General features: G+C 44.9%; 2 protein-coding genes and 1 long non-coding RNA gene across 7 annotated transcripts in view; 1 reads left to right on the top strand and 2 right to left on the bottom strand.

Annotated features, from left to right (window-relative positions):
- The window catches only part of Cdc5l (cell division cycle 5 like), a 39391-nt gene extending 32313 nt beyond the window's left edge, over nucleotides 1-7078 (bottom strand). Inside the window, exons 1-4 of the mRNA XM_005072317.4 lie at nucleotides 6886-7078; nucleotides 3161-3264; nucleotides 1342-1503; nucleotides 685-812 (exon numbers count right to left, since the gene is read on the bottom strand). Of these exons, the coding sequence (XP_005072374.1) occupies nucleotides 685-812; nucleotides 1342-1503; nucleotides 3161-3264; nucleotides 6886-6930 (439 nt within the window). The 5' untranslated portion in view covers nucleotides 6931-7078. The remainder of the gene's footprint in view (nucleotides 1-684; nucleotides 813-1341; nucleotides 1504-3160; nucleotides 3265-6885) is intronic.
- A 7426-nt stretch (nucleotides 7079-14504) lies between these two features.
- LOC121133288 lies at nucleotides 14505-18790 on the top strand. The gene is made up of 2 exons (XR_005870108.1): nucleotides 14505-15768; nucleotides 18148-18790. It is a non-coding gene; the product is annotated as an uncharacterized LOC121133288 (long non-coding RNA).
- Nucleotides 17006-20668, bottom strand: part of Spats1 (spermatogenesis associated serine rich 1) — a 38597-nt gene continuing 34934 nt past the window's right edge. For all 5 annotated transcript variants that reach the window (XM_040729421.1, XM_040729424.1, XM_040729423.1 and 2 more), the window contains one exon: nucleotides 17006-17219. In XM_040729421.1, coding sequence (XP_040585355.1) covers nucleotides 17023-17219 — 197 coding nt within the window. In that variant the 3' untranslated portion in view covers nucleotides 17006-17022. The remainder of the gene's footprint in view (nucleotides 17220-20668) is intronic.

Here is a 20668-nt window from a genome sequence, read left to right as displayed (position 1 = left end):
CCCTCTCTACTCTTCCCTCTGTAAAAATTGCCAATTCAGTGTCTCCAGAGGAGGGTCTGGTGCCTATAGCTTTAAAAGCTTCCTAAGTCACAAGGATGTCTACAGCCTAGTCACTGACTAGTCACCCTTGGAACCACTGCATTCCCTTTTAAATCTGTCTGCTGGAAGGTAAAGGAGGTACTATTCTCCACTCCCAGCAGGTAAGAATCAAGAGAGCCTGCATGACTTGGCTAAGGTTGAACAGTCAATAAACAGCAGCTACAGACTCAAAGCCTAACCCCTGATTCGGGACTCACTACCTCACAGAAATAGCGACTCTCCAGCACAGTGTCTTGCAGCACAGCCCTTTGGTAGAGAGTAAATCACCCTGAAGGCAAACAAACCCTGAGGTCCAATATGGAATGGGAAACAGGATCCTGAAAGCTCACCACTCATCTCTGAGACATCTACCTACTACACTGCTCAATTCCTCAAATGAAATGAAAAATGGAAAATAAAGGGGCATCAGCCAAAAAAGCAGCTACTCTGTAATTTTAAAAAAAGGAGGGCCAGACATATTTGGGGAGATACTTAGAATAATAACCACTGACAGAACTGGGGTTCTAAAGGTCGGGAGTTGAAGAAGGAACTGAATGGAACATAAGAAAGGCCTGAGTCATCTGTAGATACCAAGCATCCACTAACCCTCATCCATGTCAATCGGATCAGGTCGAGCTGGCTTTGTCTCTGGATTTGGGTCTATTTCTCCAGGTTTAAGCTTTCGGGGGTCATCTGTTGTTTCCTCCTCATTGTCCCTTTGGGCAGTTTTGTCCCTTGGGGGGAAAAGAAAAAAAAAGGCCAGATTAGTTCATCACAATATCATATCACTTGACATTAGAATTACCAAGGCTCCTAGCTCTGGCACTTTCTTACCCAAAATAACCAACAGATGAGCGTTATGAAAAATATATCTAGTAATGTTTCATGTAAAAAAGTGGCACTAAAATCCTCTAATTTCAGTGCTTCCACTCAGGATGAAATAAGCAGTCTTCACTCACAAATGCTGAGCACTCAGGCAAATAAAGACACTACTAAACACAACAAAAACATCCTAATGACCCTCAGCAACACTGGTGACAGGTGACCCTTACCACCTGTTCTCTGATTTTTCTAGGATGAGTATGACTTGCATACTTTGTAACAGAAGATATAATATACTGAACCATGTGACATTTGGAATACAGAGTTCAATGGTTTTCATTTCTCTGGCTTTAATCAGTCATAACTGGAAATGCTGTAAGTTATGTTCATCACAATAACACACATACATATTCTTCAAGATGCTCTAAAAGGTCCACTTACAGGAGGAATTCATAGTGTTCCAAGCACTGGGCTGCTGTTCTTCCAATGATTGGAGCGATGGTCCTCCATTGCGTTGGCATCAGCTTGGCCAAGTGTAACAGTTTTTCTTCCTCTTCTCTAGACCACTCAGTCTTTTTAATGCTTGGATCCAGCCATTCATACCTATTAGAGACAGCATTTCACATTAGATGTATTGACTGTCTAAAATCACATGCTCTCATCCTTCAATCACTAATACTATTCTGTCAAGAAGATTCATTGTGAAGTTAAATTTACTCATCTTCCCTCTTCACATTACAGTGTGTTTTAAGTATGTAAAATTAGTAACACTTAGCAAGGTAGTGGTGGCACACACCTTTAATTTCAGCACTCAGGAGGCAGAGATAGGCAGATCTCTGTGAGTTCAGGGCCGGCTCATCTGCTGTACTTTAAAATTTAAAGCAAAACTACTATGGCAGCCTCCACCTTCTACCATCTGCCTTGTCTATCACACAGATAGCTGGGTGAGAGTCCACCCAAGTTTCTAAGTTCTCACCACCACTGGGGCTGGGGCTGAGCTGGAGCTTAAAGCCACTGAGAAAAGGGACTCTGATGGGTAATGTTCTTCTGTATATATGTTTGTCTTATCGGTTGATGAATAAAACACTGATGGGCCAGACAGAATGATAGGTAGGACTAGGAGACAAGGAGGATTCTGAGAAATTTAGGCAGAGAGGAGTCATCATGAGATCCCAGGAAGTGATTTGCCTGGGCAGAAACTGCCACTAGCTAACCATAGAGGTCAGAAGGTGTGTACAGACAGGCAGGAAGTGATGTAGCTGGGCAGAATCAGTATATAAGCAGGGACAAACAAGAAATCACACTCTTCTCTGTGGAGACACTGAGCCAGCCATCATGTAGCAGGCAAAGGAGTTATAGGTCTGGTAAGCCAAGACCACATGGAAATACATGGACTAGTAGTTATGGGTTAATAATTAAGTCAGAGCTAGCCAATAAGAAACCCAAGCCAATAGCCAATAGTTTTGTAATTAATATAGTATCTTGTGTAATGTATGGGAGCTGAAACAGAGGCAGGACCCAGGCGACAGGCAGGAAAGAGCAAGCATAACAGGGCTCAAACTACAACAAACCTGCAAACCACCTTCCTTCTGCTCTGCATCTGACCCTTTCCACCATCCAGAAGCTGGGAAACAGGGTCACTTCATATAACCCAAACTATTCTCAAAGCACATGGGCTGCATTGGGCCTGTTCATTCAAGTCAAGGCCGAATGCTGGTGTCCACCACCCCTGTGACTTAATAAGGATGACACCACAGGTGGAATGTTGATGTGTGCTGCATTTTAGTGTAGCAAATAAGAAATACTACAACCCTATTTCAAGGAAACCAACCAAGATGACCTGGCCTAGAAAAATCAAGCATTGTTTAGCATTATTTCTTTGGAAAAGTAAGTCCTAAAACAACCAATTTATAAACTTTCAAAACAAAACTTATCCGCTGAGCTGAAGCCCAGCTATCGTAAGAGTCTATATTTTGTCTTACAAGGCATTCTCAAATAAACACATAAACTTACTCAAATAGGGCTTCACAACTGATTCATTAGTGCTACGTATTATTAGACTATATTGTGAGAAAACAGACAGGGCAAAAGGGGGGAAGAAATGGTTTGTTCAGGACCACACAGGAAGCCCATCTCTCTCCATACTTCCCTCCCTATAACATATAACAGTTCTTGCTTTTCTCTGGAGGAGGTTTCAAAGAGACAGTTCATTCATCACAATCAGGATCCTGCTGTTCTCCACTTTCGGGCTGGTACGTACCATCTGGCTTTGCACTGCTTTGCCGATTTCCTATGCAGCAATGAAGCAATCCTAGACCACTGGTTTTTCCCATATTTCATTACCGCTGCTTTCAGAATCTCATCCTAAAAGAGTTGCCAAAGAGAATGCATTCAGTCACAAGCCTCCAAATGAGAAAAGGCAAAATTTAAATTAACTCCTGCAGATTTTCTATAGAGAAACACAGTCATTTTAAAGGGGGGGGGCATGAAAACATCATTACAGTTAATGATAAAAAGCATAAAAGACGGGGGCTGGAGAGATGGCTCAGAGGTTAAGAGCACTGACTGCTCTTCCTTGGGTCCTGAGTTCAACTCCCAGCAACCACATGGTGGCTCACAACCACCTATAATGAGATCCGGTGCCCTCTTCTGGCCTGCAGGCGTACATGCAGACAGAACACTGTATACATAATAAATAAATAAATCTTTAAAAAAAAAAAGCATAAAAGAATCAAAAGGAGGTGACTGGAGAGATAGCTTAGCAAAGAGCATGTACTATTCTTTGCAGAAGACCTAAATTCAATTCCCAGCGTCCACATCAGGTGTTGGGACCCATAAAGACGGCTCTGCTTCATCTTGGCTCAAGGTCAGAGTTCAAAACTAACTGTCCTTAGTAATTCATAAGACTTAAAGGTCTGAGGTGTAGCTACAGTAGGATGTTTGATCTCGGTCATGGATGTCTTATCTAAATAACAAAAGACTTGGTCTGAGGTATGGTTACTCTTGACTTTCAAGGCCAGATAATGAGTCTAAGGTATGGTTACCAAATGCTTGTAGAATTAAGAAAGAAAGTCTGTTTGTTACATCTGATTAACATCTTTTGCCATGTTCCCTTTTTTTGGCTGGGGTATTTAAGAATGATGAAGAATTCACGGGATTGCCCTCCTGCCTCTATCCTATGTCTCTGTCTCCTTCTTAGCGTCTTTACATACCATTTCTCAATCCACAACCCTCCCCCCAGGTATGAACTGGGCAAGTCCTCCGGATCCGACTGAAGCCCACAAGACGGGCTACAACAGAGGAGCCACTACAAATGGCTACAAACTCCCTGTAACTCCAGCTCCAGGGGGACCCAAAGCAGCTGGCTACTGAGGGCACCTGTACTCATGTGAACATATCCATACACAGACACATAATTTTTAAATATGAAAATCTTCTTTTAAGACAGGAAAAAATCCCTTGAAGGACATCTTACCTGCCTCTGGAAGTAGAAAAAGTCTATGTTGAAAACAGTAGTTTATGATACACTTACAAAAATCATTCACCAGTATGCACCTCTCATTCTCTTCACAAAGTAAAGTTCACACATATTTAAATATTACTCAAAAAAGTGTCCTAAATATCCACCTTGAACCTGGCCTTGTGTTCTCCAGGAAAGAGAATCAAAGATGATCTACCCAGGTCCCAAGAAGCAATTTGAGACTCTGGTTCAACATTTCCTCTCCAACACCCTGCTCACCACCAACAGTTCAGGGAACCCACAGCTCCCTCTACCCCATCAGCCAGCTCACCCTGTCTACTCCAATCTCCAAATGTATTTCACCAGGGTACCCAAACACCCAACCCCAGGACACACAGAGCCATACATCAGTCACTTGAGCACTTCACTGTCGATTTTTTTTCCATTATGAACTTGAACTGCATGCCAGTACTTGAGCCTCTCCTCTCCATCTTCTCATTACTAGTTGGTAGAATGCTCACCTAGTATGAATCAAGTCCTGGGTTAGTCCCGTAAGACTTTGCATGGTGGTACACACCTGTAGTCCCAGGACTACTGGAGGCAGAAGCAAGAGGATGAAAAGTTCAGGGTCAACCTGTCTACAGAGCAAGTTCAAAGTCACCCTGCAGGGTTTTGACCACTACAGAGGAATCCTGCTGCTACTCAATGTTGTGACTCTGCATCTCCCTCAGTCATCTCTAACCTAAACAGCCTCAGTTCAAACAAGTCCCTTCTCAATGCCTTCATCTGTAATTTGAGTGAAGTTTTTTTTATACTTCAACGTATCTTCAACCAAGTATACATGGCAGGTACCTATCCTACAAGATTGATTCCCAAACATCACCAAGCAACCTGCTTCATACCAGGTTCTAGATTACCAAAACCAGCAACCTGTTTTTAATGAAAATCTACTATCGTGCCCAGATGTGTTCCCAATGTTTCAAACTACTAACTCATTGCAAGAGGTAAATATCATTATTTGTTTTATAAAAGTGAGTAAACTGAGTCGTTGAGAAGTGAAAACTCAGCTGATTGCTGGACTCGGTGGCGCACTCCTTTAATCCCAGCACTCGGGAGGCAGAGGCAGGTGGATCTCTGTGAGTTCGAGGACAGCCTGGTTACAGAGCAAGTTCCAGGACAACCTCCAAAGCTACACTGAGAAACCCTGTCTCGAGAGAAGGAAAAAAAAAAAAAACACTCAGCTGATGAAGGGCCCAGACCCTCACCCAGCCCCAGCCCCATGCTTTTTGGCAGCCATGACAGGCTGCAGAAAAGTCCCAGCAAGATGTAGGTCCCCTGACAAAGCAGCATGTGCAAAAGCCCCCCAACCTTGCCCGACCCTGCCCTAATTACTAGGAAGCAACTGCCAGATACCCTCCATGTGGCAAGGAACCAATGGCGGGCTCTGGATGTGCTTCACTGATAATAACGGGATGCAGGACGAGGCATCTAGGCATAGACAGCAACCATTCTGCAGCTGCAGCTGACCAATCAACTCAGGACAGGTTCCCCCAGCCCAGAGGTGCAGCAATCCTGAGACTGTAAATTAAAAACAATCTTTGCTATTTTGCATCAGAACTAGTCTCTTGGCGGTTTAGGGTTTTCAGAGTCTGGACACAACACTGAAATCACACAGAAGTGCTTGCAAAACAAAGCAAGCTGCAGCAAATGAAAACGGGTGCCCCAAAATCACTAGACAACTCCTAACAATATGACTAATAGGCAGACTCCAAGAAGTGTTCTGAGCTAGTTTGGAGAGTGGTCAGAAAGATGCCAAGCAACAGGAAGATATCAGAGGGCACAAGACGTCAAGGTATTCATTCGTTCAGTGCATTCGATCAAATGCACGGAAACTTTGTTTCTATTTCACGTCCGTTCTTCTCCCGTTCCATTCACCCCTGGCATGATCTACTACATTTCTGGAAGCAAACGCGTAGTTTGTCCTAACTGGCTTCTATCCCGGCAAGGGCGGTGCGACTCAAAGGTGACTGAAAAGCCCTTGGGATCTGCAGGGCGGACAGATTATGCCCCGGTAACGGGTAAGCAGAGAGGTGCAGATGTAAACGCGTCGCCTGCCCCACGGTAAGGGAGTCAATGAAAAACAAAGTTGCGTTCCCAGGGACTTCCAACACTGCGAAGCGCCGTGTACCAGCTAAGAAGGGAGCTGGAGAAAGACTACGCTCCCGCAGAGGCCCCGAACGGGAGGTCACAGGGTCCCTTGGGAGGGAGAGGGGGCGCGTCCCTAACTGAACAAATAGGTGTCCACGGAAGGGCCTAGCAGACGCCAGGCGGGGAGCGCGGCGCGACAAGTAGCGGCCTCGCCCCCCGGGGTGCGCAGACGACCCACGGCCGCACCCACGCACGCACGGCAAGGGTCCCCCGCCGAGTCCCCGCGGGACAGCCACGGCTCCCAGGACCTCCCCGCGCGTGCGCACTCGCCACCGGAGCCGGCGGTGGGCAGCGGACGGCGGGAAAAGCTGCCTCACCTCGGTATTTCTCCACACGCCCCCTTTGATCATAATCCGAGGCATCTTGGCGGCGGAGTGTCGCGGCAAGCGGCGGAGAGGAGCTTCGAGAAAGTAGTAACGGCGCTCCGGTCACGGGACGCAGAGAGGCACTTCCTCCAAGAGCGACCTTCCGCTCCGAAGAGGTCTGCGCAGGCGCAGCTAGGGCCCGCCCGGTGACTCTCGCGAGATCTCGACGACGGCAGGGGAAAAGACGCGGCCTGTTTGGAACCTTGAGACTGACAGAAAAGCATCAAACCGCTGGGGCCCGAAGCGCCCGACGTCGCGCGCTGGTCCGAGACAAGGTGGAGGAAAAAAAAAAAAACAAAACTCTCGCGAGATGACAGATGGCTGGGAGCGCAGCGGCGGGATTGGTCCTGGCGTCGCGCGGGGGGCGGTGCTTGGCAGGCCGGGGGCGTGGCCTTCCGCGCCCGGGTTTTATCCCGAGAGAGCCGCGTTAGCCCTTTGGGCGTCTCGGCGGCCTTCCGGGATGCGGCGGGGAACTGCGATGGGCCGAGTCTGCTTTCGTCTGGTAAGTACAGTCCGCCAGCCCGAGCTCCGGGGATGCCGGGCCGGCTCAGCGAGATCGTCAGTCTAGCCTGAGTGGCGTGACCGCTCCCCCTAGACGGGCCACGCAGACCTCGGCTCAACCCCCGAAGGGGTCCGCAAGATGTCCTAGAAACCCACAGAAAGGTCTCGCCAGTCTCTGGGGAACATCCTCGGTCAGTTGCGGGAGTCATCTGAAGAGTGGACACTCTCCGTGGTCGTAAATTCAGAGGACGGCTGCAGTTCAGCGAAAACGCGGTGAGGCGGCGACTGTCAAGCTCTCTGCCATCTCCTCTTCCCGTTGTTTCTTATTGGAAACGGGCAGTTGAGGCGTTATGAAGGACACGTGCAGCTAGTCGCCCACAGGCTCATTTCACCCCTGACACTGTCAGCTGGCGGTATGACTCCTGGGAAGCCGCTTCTGCCTCTGGGACTGCCTTTGCAGTGCCTCCTTGTAAAGATGTGTATGTGACCCTTACCTCCTGCCCACCCTGCCAACACTGGTCAGTTATTATGGTTAGCACACACACACACACACACACGTGCGCGCGCGCACACACACACACGCACACACACACGAAGGCACCGGTGCACGCACATATGCATACTGCTGCTTGACCAGATCAGAGCTAAACACACCTCCCTGAGAATCTTGACACGAGGATCTAAAAGAGGCCCGTGTGTCTGCGGACTGACGAATCTCCAACCTACCATTGTGTGACACCTACAGATTATGTACTACCTGTGTTTTGAACTATAGAAACAAAGATAGGAAGAAAAGACATCACAGATGAGTGAAAAAAAATCAAAGCACAAACTCTAAAGACTTAGAAGTAGGCCCTGGCCTCAACATGACCCCTGGTTCAAGAACATTCCCAAGTTATAGCTGCTTCCATAGTCCCCGTTTGGAGTTAGGTTTCCAGATCTGTAAGCAGGAGTCCTAATAATTCCACAGTTGGACCAGTCCTCTCCCAGAGCACTTTCCAATAGAATACTCCAAAGATCCATGGTGATGGCTTCTTCCCCTCGAAACCATGTCTATACCCTCCGTTGTATTTATGCTGACTTGAAAAGGGTGTCTCTTCCTTAAGACATGTTAATATCATCTGCTAGAAAGTTGTCCAAAAGGACTGATTTGAGAACAAGACACTCTTCTGCAACCGATGTAGATCTACCATGTCTGTGGTGTGAATTAGCATCAAATACACAAAAACTGCTCCTTTTATTAAGCAAATTGGTCCTCTGAGTGATGTGCATGCCCTTTCTGAGCACAGCAGCCCTGTCAGCTGTCCTTGAACCTTTGAACACAGAGACTGTGTTGTCCCCTCAGGATTCAGTACATAGAAAGTCTGCAACCTCTGAGATCAGAGCCCCACGTCCAGAAACACCAGACATAAATCTGTTGTCCTCACTGTATCTATCACTCCAGCCTCATCAGCCAGAGTGAGATCCCCAAAGAAGGGCTCCTCCAGCACAGGGACTGCCATCACCGTGAACCTTCAGCCACGCAAGTGGCCACTTCTTAAAAGAGGGTTAAAGAGAAAGGCTCCCCGTCTAACCCAAAATTCTTTTCCACAAGTGTTCCTCAGAAAACCAGTCACATGGAAAATTCCAGAATTATGTTTCAGGATTTCACTTAAAAAAAAAAAAAAGCCAGCATCTCCACTTTACCAGAATGAAAGCCAGTGAGAACTTGTTAGATGAGGAAACATGTTTCTCACTGTTGTGTGTTGAAACGCATCCCCAGATAGATACATTCACATCATAACCCCCCCTATATGTGAACTCATTTGGAAATAGTGTAACATCTTCACAGATGTGATCAAGTTAAAATGAGATTCTACTGGTGTGGACCTAACTCTTTAGTCAATGATCAGTGATCAGTGTTCTCATAAGAAAAATGTGGTATGCACTTTTAATTCTCACCCCATTCACCAAACTCCCTTTTATTACATTGTGATTTTAAATTACATTGTGATTAAGGGTTTTGTTTTGTTTTGTTTTTAATCTTAGACAAAAAGTCAGTGCCTTCAGGAGATCTTGCCTCATTCCTCTACTCTGGTGTACCATGCATATCTCTCTTAGGTTCTTTACTGTTTTCCAGACTCTCTGTCAGTGGAATTGCAGACTGGCACTATCCTGATCCATGTCTAAAATCCATATATGAGTGAGTACATACCATGTTTGTCTTTTTGTGACTGGGTTACCTCACTCAGGATAGTTTCTTCTAGTGCCATCCATTTGCCTGTGAATTTCAAGAGTCCATTGGTTTTTTTTTTTTCTGCTGAGTAGTACTCCATTGTGTAAATGTACCACATTTTCTCTATCTACTCTTCAGTTGAGGGGTATCTAGGTTGCTTCCAGGTTCTGGTTATTACAAATAATGCTGCTATAAACATAGTGGAACAGATGTCCTTGTTGTATGAATTTGCATCTTTTGGATATATGCCTAAGAGTAGAGTTGCTGGGTCTTATGGTAGGTTTATTCCCATTTTTCTGAGGAATCTCCATACTGATTTCCAAAGTGGGTGTACGAGTTGGCACTCCCACCAGCAGTGGAGGAGTATTCCCCTCTCTCCACATCCTCTCTAGCATAAATTGTCTTCTGTGTTTTTTATTTTAGCCATTCTGACAGAAGTAAAATGGTATCTCAGAGTTGTTTGATTTGTATTTCCCTGATGGCTAAGGATATTGAGCACTTTCTCAAGTGTCTCTCAGCCATTTTAGACTCGCCTATTGAGATTCTCTATTTAGTTCTGTACCCCCACCTTTTAATTCCATCCTTTGGTGTTTTGGAGACTTGCTTCTTGAGTTCTTTGTAAATTTTGGAGATCAGCCCTTTGTCAGATGTGGGGTTAGTGAATATCTTTTCCCATTCTGTGAACTGCCTTTTTGTCTTGTTGATTGTGTCCTTTGCCTTACAGAAGCTTCTTAGTTTCAGGAGGTCCCATTTGTTAATTGTCGATCTCAGTGTCTGTGCTACTGGTGTTATGGTCAGGAAGCAGTCACCTGTACCAATTCATTGAGGAGTATCTCCCACTTTCTCTTCTAAGAGTTTCAGTGTGGTTGGATTTATGTTGAGGTTTTTGATCCATTTGGACTTAAGTTTTATGCAAGGCAGTAGACATGGATCTATCTGCAGTCTTCTGCATGCCAATATCCAGTTATGCCAGCACCATTTGTTGAAGATGCTTTCTTTTTTTCCGTTGTATAATTTTAGCTTCTTTGTCAAAAATCAAGTGTTCATAGGTGTGTGGGTTAAAATCAGGGTTTTCAATTCGATTCCATTGGTCTACCTGTCTATTTGTGTGCCAATACCAAGCTGTTTTCAGGACTATAGCTCTGTAATAGAGCTCGAAGTCGTGACAGATTGGGAACATGGCGGAGGTGGGGGGAGGAGTGGGAGCTGGGAAGAAGAGAGGGGGAGAGAGTAGGTCATGGGGGAACAGGAAGGTTGAGTGGGGGGTAGAATAGGGGAGAACAGGATGAGAAATACCATAATAGAGGGAGTCATACGTTTGAAGAGAGATCTGGCACCAGTAAGACCTCTAGCGATCTAGAAGGATGACACCAACTGGCAAGCTAAGCAATAGTGGAGAGTCTACCTTAAATGCCCGTTCCTGATAATGAACTTGATGTCTACCTTATATGCCATCCTAGAACCTTCATCCAGTGACTGATGGAAGCAGAGGCAAACACCCACAGCTAAACACTGAACTAAACCCATGGAACCCAGTGACAGAAAGAGGAGCGATGAGGAAATTGGCAAAGAATGGGCTGGCAAAACCAGCAGAGACAGCTGATCTGAACAAGGGGGAACTCTTGGACCCCAGACGGACAGCTGGGAGGCCAGCATGGGACGGATCCAGACCTCCTGAGTGTGAGAGTCAGTGAGGAGGCCTGGGCAACCTATGGGGCCCCGGGCAGTCACTCAGTGTTTATCCCTGGCATACAAACAGACTTCGTATGTCCATAACACAAAGAGGGATGCTCTTTCAGCCTGGACTCTTTCTTAGGGGGAGTGCCTGGACCCTGCCCTGAGTGAAATGACAGACTCTGGATATGCCCTATGTGGAAGGAAGTGGGCATAGGGTGGGAGGCTGGGGGGATAATGGGGGAGTGTGGGAGGAGGGGTGGGAGAGGGAACTGGGATTGACATGTGAAGCAAGCTATTTAAAATTAAAGTAATAAAAAATTAGCAATTAAAAAAAGTCAGTGCCTTTAGTTATGCACCAAACATATACATACAAAAAGATCCATTGGAATGATTATTGCAGTTATCATAGCTGCCGCAGTTACCACTGCAACTGCCACAGTGGCCTTAACTCCTTCTTGCCAAACAATAACAACTGTAAATTCTGATTTTCAAAATAAACACTTCAAAATGGCGTTTGATAACTAAACCTTTCTGTGGTTTTCAGGACTGTGATGGCTGTTCTTGGTTGTCAGCATGACTACAATCCAGAAATGGAGGGTACACCTATGAGAGATTTTCTACTTGGTTTGAAATAGATGAATCTACTTCTAGTCTGGACCTTGAGGTAGAAGACACATGCCTTTGATCTGGATCTTGAGGCTGGAAGACACAGGCCTTTAGTTCATATCTTAAGGTGAGAAGACACACCTGTAATATGAGCCACACCTTCTGGAAGTCTATATAAGGACATAGAAGAAGGAAGCTCTTGCTATTTGCCTGCTTGCCCTCCCCTTGCTAGCACATCCATTTTTTTTTTCAAAACAGGGTTTCTCTGTGTAGCTTTGTAGACCAGGCTGGCCTCAAACTCACAGAGATCCACCTGCGTCTGCATCCTGAATGCTGAGATTAAAGGTGTGCCGCCACCACCCAGCTTAGCCCATTCTTTCACTGGCATTGGAGCCTACTTCTTTGGAACTCCAGCATATGCAGAAGACCAGCTGAGACATCCAGCCTTGTGGAACTGAGCAACTACTGAATTCTTGGCCTTTCCATTCACAGCTAACCATTGTTGGAGTAGGACTGCAGCATATAAGCCATTCCATGAGAGAGAGAGATTCATTCCATAAGTTCTTCGACTTGGAAAACCCTAATACAGATTTTGGTACTAGACAAAGAGAAGTGTAAAGATGAATCTTTTGAGTATCTGGAATAGGCTTTTCAATTCACCTGAAGCCTCTCCAGTCACTCCCTCTCCTGGGAGCTCGGAGAATGCTGAGAACCCATGGTGTGAACTATATTACAAACTTAAGGAAATAGAAGCATTTGATTATCCTGACTCACCAGTTGTAAATGGCAATGGATTTGGTGGCCCTATATATGAAACCTTTGACAGTTTGGGAGAAAATAAAGAAAATTATGCTGCTGGTTGGTTGCTCTTAGGATCTCTGGATAGACTGATAAAGGATAGGAATGAGCTCCGTGATAAAATTAACCAACTTCAGAATATGGTGAAGGGCAACAAAGAACTTAGTGATAAAGTTGACCGGCTCCAGATGAATATAAACAGTCTAGAGGTTTCTAAGAACGTTCTGGAAGAGAATCTCCTTGTCAGCAGCCACAGAGCTCAAGTTGCAGAAAATCAAACTAAAGCCCTCATTTTAAGGTTGGCTGAATTACAGAGAAAATTCAAGTCCTGGCCTTGGAAGGTGTCGGCAGTTAAAGTAAGGGCATTAGTTGGTGAAGAATGGGATCCAGTAACTTGGGATGGGGATGTGTGGGAGGACCGTACTGAAACTGAGAACTTTGAACCCTCAGATTCTGAAGGGTTTATCTTACCTGAGGAAGTGGTACCCTCAGCCCCGCCCCTTGAAACATCACCTTTTTCACCTTTGATTGAAGAAGTTAATCCTCCATTGTCTGCTAAACCAACAGTGACTTTCTCTGAAGGAGATGCCAGCAGAGACAATACTGATGTCCCTCAAGGCTCACCAATAGTTGGCTCTAGACCTATAACCAGACCTAAAGCAAATCAGGCTTCTAGAAGGAAGGTAGAAAGTGTAGTCCATGGGAAGGTGCACTACACTACTAAAGAGCTTAATGAGTTTGCTAATTCATTCAAGCAGAAGTCCGGGGAATATGTGTGGGAATGGGTTTTAAGGGTGTGGGATAATGGAGGAAGGAACATAAAACTGGATCAGACTGAGTTTATTAATATGGGCCCTCTGAGTAGAGATTCTCGGTTTAATATGGAAGCCCGCACAGTTAAAAAAGATGTCAAAAGTTTATTTGAATGGTTGACTGCCGCGTTTATCAAAAGATGGCCTACTGAAAAGGAGTTGGAGATGCCTGATCTCCCCTGGCTTAGTGTTGATGAAGGGATTTTAAGGCTCAGGGAAATTGCAATGCTAGAGTGGATGTACTGTGTAAAACCTAATCCTCCACAATGGGAAGGCCCAGAAGACATGCCCTTCACTAATCCTATAAGACGCAAAATGGTCAGAGGGGCACCAGCACATCTGAAGAGTTTTGTTGTCGCCCTTTTCCTTGTGCCAAACCTTAGGGTTGGTGATGCTGCTGCTCAATTGGATGAATTAAATGCAATGGGTTTGATTGAGCCCCCAGGTAGCAGGGGACAGGTGGCAGCACTGAATCACCAGAGGCAAGGTGATCATAATTATCATATTGGTGGCATAGACAAAACAATGTCCATAATGGCCTAATGAGAATGGTCAGCACAGGCAAAGTGAATTTTATTTTGGCATAACTCATATGGACCTTTAGTACTGGCTAAGCAATCATGGTGTTTCCAGGCATGAAATCAATAAGAAGCCTACTGCAGTTCTGTTTGATCTGGATAAGTAGAAATTTTCTCAAACAAATGGAGGGAAAAGGCTACATTAGATCTTGATAAAATGCAATCTTGGCCAGTGAATCAATTTCTAGATTTGAGCCAGTCTGCAGGTTCAGAACCTCTTGAATATAGGGGTGACCAGCTTTCCCTTGAGGAAAGACCCTGATAGATACCTAAAAGTTTTAGAGTTAAGTCTCCAGTCCTTCCCCCAGAGAAACCAGGGGCCTTTTTTTTTTTTTTTTTTTTTTTTTGGTTTTTCGAGACAGGGTTTCTCTGTAGCTTTGGAGACTGTCCTGGAACTCACTTTGTAGACCAGGCTGGCCTCGAACTCACAGAGATCCACCTGCCTCTGCCTCCCGAGTGCTGGGATTAAAGGTGTGCGCCACCAACGCCCGGCACCAGGGGCCTTTCACAAGGGTAACTGTACACTGGGGAAAAGGGAACAATCAGACTTTCCAGTCTATTAGATGCTGGTTCTGAATTGACACTGATTCCAGGAGATCCCAACAAACACCATGACCCTCCAGTTAAAATAGGGTCTAATAAAGGCCAGTTGATTAGTGGAGTTTTGACTGAAGTCTGACTTAGGACCCCAAACTCATCCTGTGGTTGGTTATTCCCCCAGTTCCAGAATGTATAACTGGGATAGATATACTTAGACGTTGGCAGAATTCTCACCTTGGTTCCCTGACCTGTAGAGTGAGGCTATTGGGGTTAGAAAGGCTAAATGGATGCCTTTAGAGTTGCAAAGGCAACTACCAAGGAAAATAATTAATCAAAAACAGTACTGCATCCCTGGAGGAATTGCAGAAATGGGTGCCACCATCAAAGATTTGAAAGATGCAGGGATAATGGTTCCCACCACCTCTCCTTTAACTCTCCTGTCTGTCCAGTGCAGAAGACAGATGGGTCGTCATATTAGTGCTCACCAAAAGGTGGCTTCAGTTGAGGAGTTCAGTGATCAAGTAGATAGCATGACCCATGATATGGACAATTAGCCTCTTTCCCTAGCCATTCCTGTCATTGCCCAATGAACTCATGAACAAAGTAGCCAAGGTGGCAGAAATGGTGATTATGCATAATGGACTTTCACTCACCAAGACTGACCTGGCTACAGCTGCTGCTGAGTGCCAGATATGCCAAGAACAGAGACCAACACTGAGCCCCCAGATATGGCACCATTCCCTGGGATGACCAGCCAGCAACCTGGTGGCAGGTTGGCTACATTGGACCACTTTCTCTGTGTAAAGGACAATGCTTTGTCCTTACCAGAGTAGATACTTATTCTGCTTATGGATTTGCCTTTTCTACACACAATGCTTCTGCCAAAATCACCATTTGTGGACTTAAGAGAATGTCTGATACACTGACATGGTATTCCACACAGTATTCTTCTAACCAAGGAGCTCACTTTACAGCCAGAGAAGTGTGACAGTGGCCCACAGCAGCAATGAAGGTATGGATGGGTCACTCCTCCAGGAAAAGAACCAAGACCCGCTGACATACTTGCCAAAGGGTCATGACCCACAGTTTGAGAACTGCTGCACTAGAGGTAAGAGTCATGAAATGCACTCTTCCCCTGAACCTGCAAGAAGGACCCAACCCTGTGAACAACTTGTTTTCTGACTCCTGCTTCTGAAGTGGGGGAAGAATCCATTTCTCTTTTTTCAAAGATCTTTTTAATGTGCATGGGTGTTTTGCCTGCATGTATGTCTGTGCATATTTATGCAGTACCCAAGGAGGTCAGATGACAGCTTTGATCCCCTGGAACTGAAGTTACAAACTGTTGTGAGCCACCATGTGGGTGCTGGGACCCACACTTGGGTCCTCTAGAAGATAAGTTAGCGCTTGTAACAGCTGCGCCACCTCTGGAGTCAGACCCCACTTCTCTTGTTTTATGCCATGGCAACTCTAGAAGGTAACACACGTCTCTTTTTCCTTTTATTTGATAGATGGGAAGTTACATAGAGTTGTAAGCTATCAGGTAGGTGCTGGGAACCAAAGCCAGGTCCTCTATAGGAGCAGTGTGCGCTCTTAACTGGTAAGCCGTCTCCCCAGCCCCTCTTTTTTTCTTTTTTTTAAGAATTTCCAAATTGATCTGACACAAAACACCTATTGACATGCAGGAAACACAATTTGGGGAGCCTGGCTCCACAAAGACAATAGTGATCTACCTGACTTACAAAGGAAATTTGAGGCTACATCATTCTCCATTTTGCCACCATAATCACTTTCTAGAACTGGATCTGCCTAAATTGACATTTACTTACCTGAGGAAAATACCTAAAATATCTATCTCTCCTGTTTTGTTTTTTACTATTTTCAAATTTATTACTAGGGAGGGGTGCTGCAAGCCACAGTGTACATGTGGAGGTCAGAAGAGAACCTCCAGGAGTTGGTTCTTCCCTTCCACTGTGGCTTCCAGAGATCAAACTCATGTCACTGAACTTGCTTGGTAAGGCTTTTACCATTGAACCGTGTTGCCAGCTTCAGCTAGATTATCACACCAAGAGACTACACGTAAAAGGCTAAAGCTAGAAGTGAAAGTCAACATCTAGACATAGCTGGGAAGAGTATTAATCACCATCCACAGTCCTCATAATCTCCCCCAAATAAATGTACTCAATTTAATACAAGCTGTCTAGACCTGCCCCCAGCCCCTAGATTGGTATCCCTAGACACCTCCTCTCATTTACTCATTAGCCATCACTGGGCAAACTGGTATCCTGATACCTTTACTACAAAATGAATTACATGCACCCTACCATAGTAATTAATACCATATTGCGAAACGTTCTTTAAAGATTTATTTTTTATTTATGTGTATAGTGTGTGAATATGTACCCAACACGTGTGAGGATGTCCGATGATGCCAGGTGTCAGTCAGCCTGATACTGGAGTTACAGGAGGTTGTGAGCCTCCTGACTTGGGTGCTGACAATTGAACTTTTTTCTTCTGGAAGAGCAGCAAGCACCCTTAACCGTGGAGCCATCTCCCCAGTCCCTGCAAAACAGTCTTAGTCACCTAATCTGGCTTGAGTTTCAGCTACCAGCACACTTTGTGATGGATCCTATTGTGATTTTTTTCTTTTTTTTTCCCCCTCAGGAGTTCATCTTTGTGGGTCCCTGGGATAGGACAGTGTTCCCAAAGAGAATTTGCTTTTCCTCAGGCCCTAGGGATTCAAGAGTCATTTTAATTCATTGCTCTGTTTGGGACCATTTTCCCAGTCTGGTCATTAAAACTAGACCCTGGCTGGATGGTGGTGTGGAACGGATTTAATCCCAGCACTTGGGTGGCAGAGGCAGGTGGATCTCAGTGAGTCCAGGCCAGCCTGATCCACAAAGTGATTTCCAGGACAGCCAGGACTGTTATACAGAGAAACCCTGTCTCTGGGAAAGGAAAAAAATAGACTCTGAATCCACATGTCCAACAGAGATTTTCTTTTTCACATGCATATGTTTATACCCCAGACTTTTATGCCAACTACATCATAGGCCTTTTCATCAGTGTGTGTCACAGGCATCTCTGATTGATATGTGTTGCAAAGTATTTGTTTAACTATGTAAAGATGTGATGCTGTTTTACCTTGCCTGGCTAAGGTACCTGATTGTCTAATAAAAAACTGAATGGCCAATAAATAGCAAGGGAGGAGGTATAGACAGAAATTCCAGGCAGAGAGAATAAGTACCAGGAGGAATTTAGGCTGGGGGGGGGGAGGAAGGGAGAAAGAAAAGAGACACCAGGAGCCAGCCAGCAGATGTGGAGGAAACAGGAAAGTAGGACATATGGAATGAAAGAAAGGTAAAAAGCCCGGAAGTGAAATATAGATGAAGAGAAGCAGGTTAAATTAAGAAATAAGAACTAGTTGGGAATAAGCCTAAGTAAGGCCAAGCATTCATAATTTATAATAAGTCTCCATGTCTTTATTTAGGAGCTGGCTGGTAACCCAAAGAAAAATCCAACTACAGATACTGACCTCCTGGAAATGGAGTTCCACATGAGTTTCTTATTTAGGAAATAGTACCAGACTGTGTGTAGGTGCATTGGAAGTTTACTGAACAATGGGTAAATAGAGGTTGAAATTTGGTTTGCAAACAGTTCACTTGTACATTCCCCCCAGCTGTGCCCATTGAGAGGGAGGTGTGTTTTGTTTTCTAATTATACAATGATGCCATATGGGCTACAAGGGGCCCTATCTCCCTATGTCCAGTTTTCCTCCCCCCACCCACAGCTTCAACATCCCAAAGTCTCCCTTAGTCCCTCTATCTCCTATATCCTCTCCCTTATGATCACAGTAAGCTGCTGAATCCGGGTAATATAAATGCAGAATTCTGAGTTCTATTTGAAATTCCATTTTAAAAGAATTTATTTTAGTACAACTATGCTCTGACTGTCCATTCTGTCCTCATTTTCTAGCAGGAATCTCTGGTTTTTTTTAATGTATATTTTTTATTAAGCTATTCATTTTCCCCTCTCCCCTTCTACCCTTCTACCCATGCTGCCAGTTTACTTAGAAGGTCTTGTCTTTTTCCCTTTGCTAGGCAGTGATATAAAAAATAAATACTTTGCATTGATATGTGTTTTGGTTTATTGATACAAATTTAAGGTCAATTTTGTTATATGTATATTTCTACTCTTGTTTAGGTATTATGTTTATGCAGCTTATTTAAAAATGTAATAAGTAATTAAGAAATACAGATTAAGTCTATGGAGCCTTGGGCAGCAGATCAGTATTCATCCCTGGCATACAAATGGACTTTGGGTGCCCATCCCACATGAGGGAAGCTCTCTCAGCCTGGACTCTTGGGGGAGGTCCTAGGCCCTGTCCTGAACGAAATGACAGACTCTGGATATCTCCCATGGAGGGCCTCACCCTCCCTGGGGAATGGAGTGAGGATTGTGGGGAGGGTTTGGGATGCTGGGGGGGGCAGGGGAGGAGAGGAGGAAGAGGGAGCTGGGATTGACATGTGAAGCAAGCTTGTCTCTAAATAAAAAAATTTAAAGAAATACAGATTAATAGTCATCTATAATAGTTGAAATTTACAGTCATTTTAGTTTTTCTAGTTATACAAAGATATATTTCAGATGGATGGGTATTCTTCAAAACCTTTCAAAGACCTACAGATTATGGCATTTAAAATAGTTTTTTAACTTAGGGCTTTTCATGACGATGAAACACATCTGCTCCTGGCAACATAAATTACATCAGAGAGGATGATGGATATTGAAGAAACTTGTTGCGGAGTTTGCCTTTAATATGCCATGGAAAGCCATTTAGACAAGAAACTGCTCTTGCCTGAACTGCTTGACTGTATGCTGTATGGAAAGTACTGTGGGATACTACAGAATATCTATAAATCTTTTATGGATTTGTGAAGTATAATATTGCTATAGTTTTGGATATAGCTTGGTCTTTGTGGTTGTTGGGGCCTAGCCCCCACAGGGTCTGAGTTGTTTGTCAGCTGATAGCCACAGGTGCATCCTGTTTTCTAGTCCTGGCTTACTGCCCCCACATTGCCCCACTGACATCAACATCTAGCAGGAGGAAAACATGCTCTCTTCCACCTGGGGTTTCCTGGGGTTTTTCCACTGTGTTGTAAGACTATATATAAGACTACTTCCTCCTACAAGTGAGAGACCTCTAACACTTGCAAAATAAAGACACTTCTTAGTACAAACAGCTGGACATCTGGTCTTTCTTCTGATACCTTGGTGGTGATTGACCATCTTGTGGTGACAGATTTAGAAGATTGTCTGCGTCTCTGACGGTGTTTCCAGAGACATTTAATGGAGGAGAGAAACCCACCCTGCATGCGAGCAATATCATCCCATGGGCTGGGGTCACAGATGAAATAAAAATGGTAAATCTTAGCCGGGTGTTGGTGGTGCACACCTTTAATCCCAGCACTCAGAAGGCAGAGGCAGGCAAATCTCTGTGAGTTCGAGGCCAGCCTGGTCTACAGAGTGAGGGCCAGGACCGCCTCCAAAGCCACAGAGAAACCCTGTCTCGGAAAACCAAAAAAAAAAGATAAATCTCTCTCTCTCTCTCTCTCTCTCTCTCTCTCTCTCTCTCTCTCTCTCTCTCTCTCTCTCTCTTCTCTCTCTACCTCTCCACCCCCCCACTTTTAGATACAGTGTGACTGGCTGCTTCATATTAGTGTTACAGTACCTTCCCTGACATGATAGACTATATCCCCTCTTATGTAAGCCACATAAACCTAAGTTGCTTCTCATCTGATACAGCAATGAGAAGTGAAACTAATACAATCCCCAACACAAAAACATGAAAAATTGATTAGAGACCTGCATAACCACCCACCACCTGGCACTCAGGAGGCAGAGGCAGGCAAATCTCTGAGTTCAAGGCCTGCCTAATCTACAGAGTGAGTTTCAGGATAGCCAGGGATACACCCTGTCTCGGGGAGGGAGGGAAGAGACGGGGGGAGAGAAAA

Source organism: Mesocricetus auratus, unplaced genomic scaffold, assembly GCF_017639785.1.
Source record: "Mesocricetus auratus isolate SY011 unplaced genomic scaffold, BCM_Maur_2.0 Super-Scaffold_100021, whole genome shotgun sequence".
Taxonomy (NCBI): domain Eukaryota; kingdom Metazoa; phylum Chordata; class Mammalia; order Rodentia; family Cricetidae; genus Mesocricetus; species Mesocricetus auratus.
The sequence above is the reverse complement of the archived record's forward strand: the minus strand, read 5'-3'. Positions and strand labels throughout refer to the sequence as shown.